The 12,498-nt window shown below is 35.6% G+C and overlaps 1 protein-coding gene across 1 annotated transcript; it reads right to left on the bottom strand.

Annotated features, from left to right (window-relative positions):
* Nucleotides 1-377: 377 nt before the first annotated feature.
* On the bottom strand, nt 378-11,800 carry LOC110458762 (SAC3 domain-containing protein 1-like). The gene is made up of 8 exons (XM_021510653.1): nt 11,661-11,800; nt 9,599-9,655; nt 8,943-9,071; nt 8,045-8,206; nt 7,199-7,402; nt 6,172-6,324; nt 4,556-4,745; nt 378-2,146 (listed from the first exon to the last, which is right to left on the bottom strand). The coding sequence occupies exons 1-8, from the start codon at nt 11,735-11,737 to the stop codon at nt 2,030-2,032; spliced, it is 1,089 nt and encodes a 362-aa protein (XP_021366328.1). The 5' UTR covers nt 11,738-11,800; the 3' UTR covers nt 378-2,029.
* Nucleotides 11,801-12,498: the final 698 nt, after the last annotated feature.

Raw genomic sequence — 12,498 nt, 5'->3', positions numbered from 1 at the left:
TTTTTTTATTGAGTTACAATGAATTGATTTTAAATGAAATGGCACATTTTCAATTTTTCTCCTAGGTTACATTCGTGTATCCCAGTTGAAACGGTATGTGTGGCGCAGAAATATTCCACGATAAACGAACGCACTTGGACCGTTCTATAAGCAGAGCTAAAAATGCACAGTTTCGGAGAATATAAAACAATATATCAAGAATAGTATGCCCTTCTTTCATGCGTCCACTGAATTACATGACGTATCTTAAAAACTACATGTGACTTGACATTGTTTTAGAAAGAAATAACGCAAGCTAGCAATAGTCAGCATTTTAGTTTCTGTCCGGTACGTCTGGACCCCTCAATCTACACATGCCAAATTTTTCTGAGGTCAGCCTCGGTCGAGATCTGTGCCTGTCGTATTCTTTACAGGTTCAACCGGTTCAACCGGATACGCGAATGTACCCCTACATTACAATCACGTTTCAATGTATCCTTCCATAGGAAAGGAAAGACAACTCACATCATATCTTTCTTATGAAAATTACACCACTTTACAATAGATGTGCATCTGCCATCATAAACATCATCACTATGCATATTGAAGCCTTATTAAAATAGGATCACATCATCAATTTTTGCACCTGTTTCTAAAAATAGCATCATACTTTTGACATTGTGACTTTAAGAACAAAAATAAAAATTAAAAATATTAAAAAGTTTTCAGTGAAGGAGAAAAATCAAATCCCAGACAACTTTTATACTGAAAATCCTAGATAAAATTTATACTGAAAATCTAGATAAAACTTATACTGAAAATCCCCGATAATATTTATACTGTAAAATATCAAATCAGAGACAAAGTTTATTCTGTAAAATATCAAATCAGAAACAAAATTTATTCTGTAAAATATAAAATCAGAGACAAAATTTATTCTGTAAAATATCAAATCATAGATAAACTTATACCGTTTCAAATCCCAGATTTTTTTTTTACTGTAAAATCTTGAAATCCCAGAAAATGTTTTTACTGTAAAATCTTAAAATCCCAGTTTTTGTTTTTACAGTAATATCGTAAAATCCCAGACGACATTTTTACTGTAAAAACTAAAAATCCCAGAAGACATTTTACTGTAAAATCTAAAAATTCCAGATGGCATTTTTACTGTAAAAGCTAAAAATCCCAGATGACAGTTTTACTGTAAAATCTAAAAATTCCCAGAAGACATCTTTTTACTGTAAAATCTGAAAAAATCCAAGAAGACGTTTTCACTGTAAAATCTGAAATTCCCAGATGAAGTTTTTACTGTAAAATCTAAATATCCCAGATGAGAGCTTTACTGTAAAATCTAAAATTCCCAGATGACATTTTTACTGTAAAATCTGAAGAATTCCAAAAAGACATTTTTACTGTAAAATCTATAAATTACAGATGACAGTTTTACTGTAAAATCTGAAAAAATCCAAGATGACATTTTTACTGTAAAATCTAAAAATCCCATATGACATTTTTACAGTAAAATTTAAAAATCCCAGATGACATTTTTACAGTAAAATATTAAAATTTCCAGATTGCATTTTTACTGTAAAAAAATCTTGCCCTTGGGTTGAAGTTTTCTGTCTTTATTACTATTTATATAAATCCTAAAACAAAACTCATGCAGAAATCAAATAAGGAAGGATTAACAAAAAATGTTAAAAACAGTACATGCATAATTATCTTATCACAAATATTTACTTAAACAAGTTATTGGTTAAAATCATTGATTCCTGATATAAAAATTACTGGAACTAAAATAACCTTGAAAAAGAAGTTGAATGAAAAAAAAAGAATTAAAATTAAAAAAGAAGATGGATTTTGCAATTAAATTTTTGGACAAGAGCACCATTAGAAAGCGTTCTAAATCCGAAAACTCTGATTGAGATCAAATGTATTTTCAATTAGCAAAACGTGTGTATAATCTGGACAAGTAAAAATGGCTGCCCATAACATTTTCAGGAAAACATTTGCATTGGATGAAATAGTGAAGGTGTCGCTGTACAGTAGTCTACGTGATGCCGTCTTGTTCCAAGGCCTCTGGAGTGGCTCCGCCTTGTAGGAAGATGTCAGCTAAGCATACTGGTGAAAGGATTTCGTCTATCTCGGGGTGATGTGTGTGCAACACCTAAAACAAACAAAAATTGAGATTTGTTATTTAAACATCCATCTATTCTTTTAACAGATTCTTCAAGAGGCCCAGAGCACCTGTATTGCTCACCTGACTATTTAAGCAGTCATAGCAAAATATTCTCATTAAATATTTTACTTTTCTACATATATTTCACTCACAAACTTTGTCGGCTCCATCTGTTGAAACTACCAGCCAAATATTACTATTTGTCTGACTATCATTTTCATTCTCAAATTTTGTCGGGCTCCTAACCAATGAAGCTTTCAGCTTATCATCATGACTCCTCTGAAGAAGTTGTTTATGTTAAAAGTTGACGGACAACGACGGACGACGGACGCCGCACCATGACATAAGCTCACTTGCCCTTCGGGTAGGTGAGCAAAAAACGTTTCTTGCATATTCTTTTTAAATATAAACTTTATTTATTTTACAACAATTATGAAACAAGTTATCACAACATGTATTAATCACTTGTTGGCTTGGATGTAAGCGTGGTGGGGGTTCTTAATGTGGGTGGGAGGAAACCGGAGGAAACCGGAGGAAACCGGAGTACCTGGAGAAAACCCACGTGGTTGGGCAGGTGATACCCATACCTTTTCACGTCCGATCAGGGAATCAAACCCCTGTCACCTTGGTGAAAGGTGAGTGCGTTTTCCGCTGCACCAACTGACCACCTGCATATTCTTAAGGAAATTATATATTTTTTAAAACACAAATTGCTAACTTTGTTTTCAATATAGATACAAACCTTTGTTACGAGGATGCTATAAACTGTTGATCAATTAAATCCTTTAATTTAAACCTAACATAACATTGGTATCTACTAACCACTTGACCAGTATAAGTGACAAAAGAAAGTGTTCCAAAGTTTTGGTTTGTTTGTGTTTTACGTCCTATTAACAGCTACGGACATTTATGGACGTGCAATGTTTTGGTGGTGGAGGAATGCCGGAGTTCCTGGAAAAAATCCACCGACCTACGGTCAGTACCTGGCGACTGCCCCACATAGGGCTCGAACCTGCAACCCAGTGGTGGAGGGCTAGTGGTAGCAGATTGTCAGACGCCTTAACCACTTCGCCAGCGCGACCCAGTGGTGGAGAGCTAGTGGTAGCAGATTGTCAGATGCCTTAACCACTTCGCCAGCACGACCCAGTGGTGGAGGGCTAGTGGTAGCAGATTGTCAGACGCCTTAACCACTTCGCCAGCGCGACCCAGTGGTGGAGGGCTAGTGGTAGCAGATTGTCAGACGCCTTAACCACTTTGCCACCACGGTCCCTTGTGTTCCAAAGAGACATACATTAAATATACTTTATAAGTATTCAAATGAGTTTAACGACAATGACAGACTTTATAGCTACAGAGTACATTTAAATGGCCTGTTTCACATCTCTCTTTAAAGCGTGCTGTTCTTATCAAGTTATATCGAAATAAAACAAAGATGAAATGCATCCATTTATTTAAAAATAAAGAAATAAACAATTAGTTCTATTAAACTACAAGCAACACACATTAGCATACTTGCCAACTCTCCCTATTTAGGAGAGAAACTCTCGATTTTGCAACCTAAAGTTGAGCATTTTGAGCCAGTGAATTTTGTAAACAATTTCTATTTTTGAAGATCTGATGATTTCATCTGAAAGAACAGCTCAAAAGATGCCATTTAGAATTTTTATTTTTTCACAAGAGTGTACATGCTTACATTTTATTTATGCTTTTAGTTCTGAGCACACATAATCTCCCCCATGGAAAATTTTAAAAAGTTGGAAAGTATGCATTAGTTACTTAAATGTTGATTTGCGATAGACATTTGTATTGAAATCTTGTGAAAAATTTCAGGATGTGCAAATTTGTATGTAAGCAACAATTAGCAACTATAATGTATCTATTACAGTCACGGTGTACCGTAATGTATGTAGTACAGGTGTACTAGTGTCCGGATATGAGGCCAAGGTGACACAGGTAGCCGCGTGAGGCGGGATGGGTAACGTGTAACCCCAGTCGTGTTACAGGGGCAACACGGTGTCTATAGAGTAATAAATGTAGTTTGAGGGTTACATAGTCATTCCAGTCTTGACGGTTCAGCTGTATACAAGATGTTTTTGTCAAATCATAGAATTATGAAATTTCCCTTTTTTTCCTTGAGACAGGCACGAACTCCAGGAAAGATTCTGGAACGGGATTTCCTAGCTTCTGCCAGGATCCAAATTCAGGATTGAGAGAAGAGAGAAGGGAAGTAAGGAACATACACGTACCATTTGTATTAATTTCCATGTACCCTTTCCTTAAATAAAATGGTTGACCGTCGAAGGCCAATCCCATACACAGGTGTTGAGTTTTATATGATAAATGCTTTATGTTCAGTTGAACGTGGTGAATTAGAATCATAAATGATATATTTCTCACCTTATCTGGATATCTGAAAGATGTTTTCTGAAACAAGATGGATGACTGCTCTGTAATCGTCAAACCGTGATGCATACAACTGTCCGAAGCCTGACTCGTGTCCGTGTACCAAAGGAGTCTAGTCAGTTTGTCCAGCGGGTACGCAAAGGATTTAGAGTTAAAACCAACGCTCAGCACATGAAGAGTTTTACTAAAAATAAAAAGAGTCATACATCATTAAAAATACTTTTAAAAAAAAGTTAAAAAAAGTTAAAAAAAAGTTTTTAAAAAAAATGGCAGGAAAAACAATAGTCTACAAATATAGCACAGTAGGTAAAGAGGTCTACATGTACTAATGGCAAGGTTATAAGGTCGGATACTTCAGACGCTGAGACCATACTTGCTAACTCTCCCTATTTTGGAGGGAGACTCCCGATTTTGGACCTTAAAATGGAGCATTTTCAACAAGTGAATTTGCTAAACTATTCCTGTTTTCTAAGATTTGATGATTTTATCTAAAAGAACATCTCAAGAGATGCCATTTGAACGTGTTATTTTTTACCTGGAGGTAAATACACACATTCTACCTAGGCTTTTGATTCTGCACGAGCATGCGTAATCTCCCCCAAGGAAATTTCAAAAAGTTTGGCAAGTATGTGAGACATGCTTGTGACCTTAAAGAAGACATTTTACCAGTGTTATCACTGGGTATTCAATGACACTGGCCTAGACCGGAGTACAGTCTGGGTTTCTGGTACCACTACTACTGTGCTGTAGTTTTCACTGTTTGTGTGTATGTGCTTTATATGGTCAGTTATATAGAAGGGAGTTATTTGATGTTGGAAGAAAACCAGAGTTCACAGAGAAACAAGCCATTCAGATTGATTGGTCTCGCCTGTGCCCCGCTTTGACTATCAATGCACATATCAGAGAAACTAACTTAAACGCAAAAACTTAATGTTGATGGAGATGCTGACAAAGTCAATGGACCATGAAAGGTAGGCCGCATCCAGCATTTGATGCATGGGTTGAGATGTACTACCTAAGATGTATCTATGGTCCAAGTTTGGTTGGTCTAGCACTTAAACTTTTCAGTGAAACTAACTGAAACGCAAAAAGACAATGTTGGCGCTGTTGTGGGAAAGCAACACCTAAGTCTTGCTTTCACTTCGTGGCGACAAGACAAAAACACTCACTTGAGTCAAGGTGTCAACCTCTGAAACCTCCAATGAGGGAGATCTCCCTCTTTCCACATTTCCAATGAGGATGAAAGTGTGTAAAATGTGACTGAAACTGATTTGCTCAATTTATCTTTCCCTTTTAAGTATCAAAATAACTCCAAGAAGCATTCATTTGATTCATACACACCTGACAAAATTTAACGAGAACACTGTTATGATCATTACAGACACCCTGCAGTAATGCCACAAATTAACATAAATTGTTTACAATTAAAATACTGTTTAATTAATGTGTTACATGATAAATGACTCATAATTTAACTCATTCACCCCAGAAATTTCATAATGAACTATTCAACCTTCAATCAAGAAGAGTTCAAATGTGTCTTCAGGGGTGAATGAGTTAATGTTGATAGATTTTTATGTTTTTGATGATATTCCTTTAAAGGTTCCCACCTTTGGATGTTGCTGATGTGTCGGTGAGCCGCACATACAAACAGAGGATAGCGTTTGTATTTTTCAGGCTCCATGAGACGCAGACTCCTGACAGCATTCCCTAGATTATGGGCGAGGCTGATTCTATAAGCTTGACCCACTAATGGTAACTCCCTGGATAAAACAAAGAGACAATGATAAATATCTCTAAAAAAAACATAATACATGTTGAACGTTATTGCTTCTAGCATTACCATACAAAATTTGAAAGGAATTGATTTAAAAATTAAAAAGTTCTTGCATTTACTACAGAAAACCCTTATTTGGCAATAAAAGGGGCATAACTCCACCTAAAATACATGTAAAGTTCTGAAATGCGACATTTTATGAGCTATATTGGTATGCAATCTGTGTACCAAGTTTAGTTTAATCAATCTAAGGGAACTTAAGTAATACCTATATGTCGCCTCACGCTGCAGGCGACACAAAAATGGGCACATGTTGTGACGACAAACACATAATTTTTTTTTTTTTTTTTTTAAACAAAATGGTAAATAACTGCATTTCTTGGTGTCGCAGTGTAAGGATGTTAAAAGTTTACATGACACATTTAATAAGTAATACACCTTTTATTTATACTGTATTTTATTTTCAATAATTCTTCTTATATTATATTACAGTTTGCCTTATGTCACATTTTATTCTGACTAATGACACACGTCACTGTTTTAATTACACCCTTCTAAATAACAAGTCTGAAAAAATAAATATTTATATATATTATAATTGCCAACTTTTTAAAATTCCATGGGGGAGAATGCGCGTGCTTAGAATTAAAAGCTTGAATATAATGTATGTACAACCTAGGAAAAAAATAACACTTTTAAATGGTGTCTTTTGAGGTTTTTTTTAAAATGAAATCATTAGATCTTAGAAAATAGAAATATTTTATGAAATTCACTAAAAATGGTCAATTTTAGGATACAAAATCAGGAGTCTCCCTCCTAAATAGGTTGGCAATTAGTATGATATATATCTCAAAGTTTACCTGACATGTTTAGGAAGGTCATAGAAGTGCATCAAAGCATCTGTCTGACCCAGATTAAACATGAGATAGAGGCTCTCAAATTCCTCCTGGTGGGCATGATCAGGGGGGACAACTCCGTAAAGTGTGATAAGCCGTTTGAGACATTCCTGGGTGTGTTGGTCGTTGATCTGTGGGTCGTACACCGACATGGGCTGTGTACACAGTCTTAAAATTAATCAGAGTCTTTTTTTTTAATAAAATGTTTGTATTAAAAAAATGATTGATTCCATTTTTTTTACATCAAAGTCTATTTTTCTTTACTTTCTGAATTACAATGAAATGCATGGTTGATTGAATATGTAAACTAAAAATATCTAAACCATTAAAAGGTATTTTGCCTTTTAATTTACTAGTTTGTATTTTCTGAGGGGTATTCTAATATTTGTTACTTTAAAAGCATGATTTTTATACATTCTCAATGTTGGGATAAGCCGACCAAACGCAGGGAAATCCAAAATATATTACAATCTCCACAGCTCATGCAGAAAGGGATTGAACGTTTTTTTTTAAATATGCATGTCGGTATGAACACAAATCAGTAATGTTCATGTAGAAGGTTACAGCGGGTAGATTTACCTGTTGCTACCTATAGGTGTGAAACGTGAACAATAGATCACAATTACCAGCGTGTAATTCATCTAATCATAAATAATGACGTCTGTTGATTACCAAGACTTCAATCTACGTTTTGATTTTCATAGGTGACAGACAATTATACCAAAATAAGAAATACAAACACAGAAGTACAGACAGTAGCTTTGTACTCAGTAAAATGCCGCCTAATATATTCAGATGTTAACTAATTACCTATAACCAGCATAGATGTGGAAGCGGACTATTTTCTCAAGGAGCTCGATTCCATCACATCCTCCGATACTCTGGATAACCATGTCCTGTCTGACTGCCCGCAGTCGGTCAAAGACAAAGTCATACAAAACGGACCAGGAGCGGTCAGTTCGGACAGCCACTCTGCGACAGAAACAGGTGATGGTGTTATATTACAGCCATGTAGATGATTATGTCGTTACATTACATAGCTGTTTGTGACGGTATCATTATACTGCATAGGAGTGTGAACACAGGGTATTGTTATTACAATACATATGATGCTGAGTATATGTGTTATAAGTAAATAATTCAATCTTGCTTGTAACAAGCATTTTCATTGGATTAAAAATTTCGGTTATCAGCCCAAAACGTTAAAAAATGACATCGCCGTTTGTAACGTCGCTTTTGATTGGCTGATACAGCGGGGTAATAATTTCTAAGAGAAAAGAGTCCATCAATAAAAGTGGATTTCCACAGGGATTGTGTATAGTAGATTAAAATATAAGGATTGACTTGAATATACTTTTTATGTGATGGAGTTACAAAAAAGCGGAGTGTACTCTCATCATAAACCGCTTCACGGTTTATTTAGAGTACACTCTGGTTTTTTTGTGTTATATCTCTAAACATAAAAAATATATTCAAGTTGTATACATAGCTGTCTATAATTACATTCATTCAATTAATTAAAAAACAACAATTATATCTGTGTATATAATCTCTATACATTGAGGAGTAGGTAAATGTGAAAGACAAGAGTGAAAATAATCATATATATTCTAGTAAGGTGGCATACAGCCTTAAGTCTTGAACTCAACATATATATTCTAATAAGGTAGCATACAGCCTTAAGCCATCAAGTAATCGAAAATCTCACCTCCCCAACAAGTAATCAACAGTCTTTTTAAGTACATGTGCAGGTCGTAGGTCACTTGGCTCAGGGTCTTCCTTGCCAGCGGCTGGGCGACTGTATTCTTTCACTACCCTAGAGCGGACACATCTGAATCTTATATGAAAAAAAACAGTGAACAGTGAAGAGGATTGTAATAAATTCTTTCACAAGAAAATAAAAACAAATTTTAAGTTTCTTTTTTTTTTGAATATCTGATCTTCTTAACACTAACGATCATTTGACTACTGAGGCAATTCATTTTTACCGTAAGCCACTAATATATTCAGGAGAAGTTGTTTAAAGAATTTACCAGGGTCAAGGTCATTTGGTTGGACAAATATGATACTGGGCCATCATGATCATCCAAGCATGCTACTGCTTGCTAAATATTATCAACCTAAAACTCTGGATTAGTCAGAAGATGGTGTTGAAATTTTAACAGATCTGATGCCTGGTAGCTCTTACCTAATAATGGATGCATAGCCCGTCATCTCAGCATGCATTATCGGCCATCTAACATGGTTCAAGTCCTTGTTGTCAGACAGAAAAGCTGTAAAACTTTCCTTTATTTCCATACATATATATTGACTTGAGAAACACTGGTGTTGAATCAATTATACACTAAATGATTAAAAACTCACCTTCCAGTTTCATCTTTTACTCCTTCCAAGAAATGTAAGAGTTCTTCTCTCTCTCTCCTGAAACATTGAAATAAGTAGTCCTCTCACAAATTCTTGACTTCTGAAAGGTTACAGTATCCGGTAAATCAGGGAACATATTTTGCCCTCAACATCAATCCTTTATTTTTTACTGGTTAAAGCTGTTTAACTTTGAACATTGTAAAATAATTGACTACTAATCAATTGACTAATCAACAAACCATACTGATCCGGACAGAAAACAGAAAATATTCATTATTCTTGTTTGAAGATTTCAGGATCGACTCTTTTTGTTGATTATAGTCACTCCCATGACCTACAAAATCGCTTCGCTCACTGGTGGGAAATTTTGAACGATTGAAAACCGAGGACTCTACTGAAGGAATGCGGCAGTTGTTGGTGATAATAATTGAAGGAGGATTTACAAAAAAACAAACATTTACTGATATGTGAGGTATGTGTTGTGTTAGAGAAGATTTTTGTTATCAGCACCTCAAAACTCTCCAATACCAAATGGTGTCGGAGAATTCCATGTTTCCATATAACAGTGCGCTCTGGCCCCACACTAATTCCTGTAGGAACTCTATCTAAATCAGAGATTTATAACGATAGAGTTCCTGCACAGCTCCTATACGTTATAAATCTCTGATTTAAATAGAGTTCCTACAGGAATTAGCCCCTCACCAGACATCTATCTGTCAAAATGACTTAGTCTGGTGTCAGGGCAGAGCAAACTCAATTTCCTGTGACGTTGTTGAATGTCACCGTTGCAATTCTTGGTACCTGCATCCTTTTATCATTTCCGTCTGAATGGTCAGACAGGAATATTAACAATTTTTGTACCAAAACACGAAATATTTCACTCCCTCCAGACACATTAAGCATATTCCGAAAGCACAGGCCGAATCTGCATCATCGGGATGCTTATCTTCAGTAGGCATAACACGACCGAAGCAGACACCATGTTGAATAGACATGCTATAGTTTGTTTCTCATAAGTGATGTATAAGTTGACAGGGGGAAATGCAATGATGGAATTCAAACAAATGAATGAAAAATGAGTTTTTAAATGGAAATCGTTCATTTCACCGACCCACATGTTTGGTCAACACTTTAAACGATATTCACGAGATAATTACGACCAGTGCTGGCGTGTTTGTTTACATACGCCCTATATACGTATAGATATTTGACTTGATAGCCAAATTTAGTAGTGTTGTTCCGATTAATCGATTTACACAACCTCTGGTTATATGTTTCTGAAAATCGATCTTTGTTTTCTATGATCGATTATAGTTTGACTAATTTAAGTATTAACAAAAAATAAACTTGGATACTATTATCACAGCCGACAGCGAGTTGTTTGTTCTTGGTAAAACAACTTGACTGAACGTCTCACACAACGACGACGCTAATTGGCTTGCCGGTCCACCTGACAACCAATCAGCACTCTATGATCATCTGGGGGCTACTGATTTAAACGTTTGGAAGGTATTGTTTGTCCTAAGCTGGATATAAATACAACACTTTGTCGAAAGTATGGGCTATCTGACAAATAAAATGTCAAGTTTGACGGGGTGTATACCAATCCATCACAGCATTTTTGAATACGAGATACAGCTGTCACAACATAATTGACATTGCAAACATCATCAATTTCATTTTCAAATACAGTTTTTTCAGTAAGTATAAGGTTCTGTCAACAAACTTATTGTTTTTTGTATGAATGTTGTGTGTTATTAGCGAAATTCCCTAACGTCGGGGTTTCCCCCGTTAACGAAAGTGAAAGTAGATTTCGGAAAGCGAAAATAACCTTAAATTATTGAATTTAAGTTCAATTTGATCGATCGTTAGTCGATCATCAGTCACTTGATTGGAAGAGATGATCGAGTATGAATTTACAAGCGATTCCCAACACTACAATGTAGCTATATAGCCAGATTTGCCGGTGCTCCTGCGCATGTATCCACAACCCGAGGTCATATGAACAAAAACTGGGAATGGCATCACTTTCGTTGAAAACGATTAATTAAGGAATACCTACAAATCTATTTCCTTCTCCGGACACATGAATCTGCATGTTCCCTGTATAGAATCCCCATATAAGCCTGCATCTTCCATCACTTCTCGATGTAGACGTTCTCTGTTATGTTCGCCATCGACACCTCGGGGTCATATTTACGCTTACATGCCTGTCTCATAAAATCATAATCGATTCAAACGTTTCTGTGGCATAGATTTGTATACATGTATTAGTAAGCAAAAAAGAGTAGGAATAGGTGGTAGGTAAATCTTGTACCCCGCTCCCGCTCCCGTCCCAAAACCCCGTACCAGGCATATAGAGATATTTTAATATCTCATTAACGCGATCGTTTATATTTTTTTATAAAATTATACAATAATTTCAAACATTATTTTCTAAATGTGACAGTTACAAAAATGTGAATTTATCACCTAATAATTTAGAAATTGACGATAATGTGTATTTCAAGGGGGTAAAACTTGTACGCCGCAGTCAACCGTGAAAATCACGGTTTTTCATATATAATTAGATATTGAGTGAAAATTAACATGTTATTTTCAGATATATAGAACAAAATACCTTACTGTTTACAATTATGTAAGTTTCGTTGCAATAAACGACATATTTCACATGAAATTCTGACTTTGTTGTGATCGCGGGCGAGGATCGCGGGTGTTTTGTTTACTCCCGTACCCGTGCTAAGGGGACATCACTCTGTCAATCTATGTCGTTATCAAGTAGAACTCTTCGCCATTCTATTAGAATGTTACCAGGCTCTGCGACGAGGACGCAGTTCAACATCAGAGCCCTATTTTTTAAACTATATATATATATATAAGATTGATAATAAGGGGGGGGG

Source organism: Mizuhopecten yessoensis, unplaced genomic scaffold (assembly GCF_002113885.1).
Source record: "Mizuhopecten yessoensis strain PY_sf001 unplaced genomic scaffold, ASM211388v2 scaffold9739, whole genome shotgun sequence".
NCBI classification, from domain to species: Eukaryota; Metazoa; Mollusca; class Bivalvia; order Pectinida; family Pectinidae; genus Mizuhopecten; species Mizuhopecten yessoensis.
The sequence above is the reverse complement of the archived record's forward strand: the minus strand, read 5'-3'. Positions and strand labels throughout refer to the sequence as shown.

Excerpts from the sequence above, each read along its gene's own strand:
- LOC110458762 (XM_021510653.1), bottom strand. The coding sequence starts at position 11,737 with ATGGAAGATGCAGGCTTATATGGGGATTCTATACAGGGAACATGCAGA. Across the intron at positions 9,656-11,660 it reads CCGGAGAAGGAAATAGATTT|GAGAGAGAGAGAAGAACTCT; the intron begins GTAGGTATTCCT and ends TCAATGTTTCAG. Across the intron at positions 8,207-8,942 it reads GTTGATTACTTGTTGGGGAG|AGTGGCTGTCCGAACTGACC; the intron begins GTGAGATTTTCG and ends TTTCTGTCGCAG.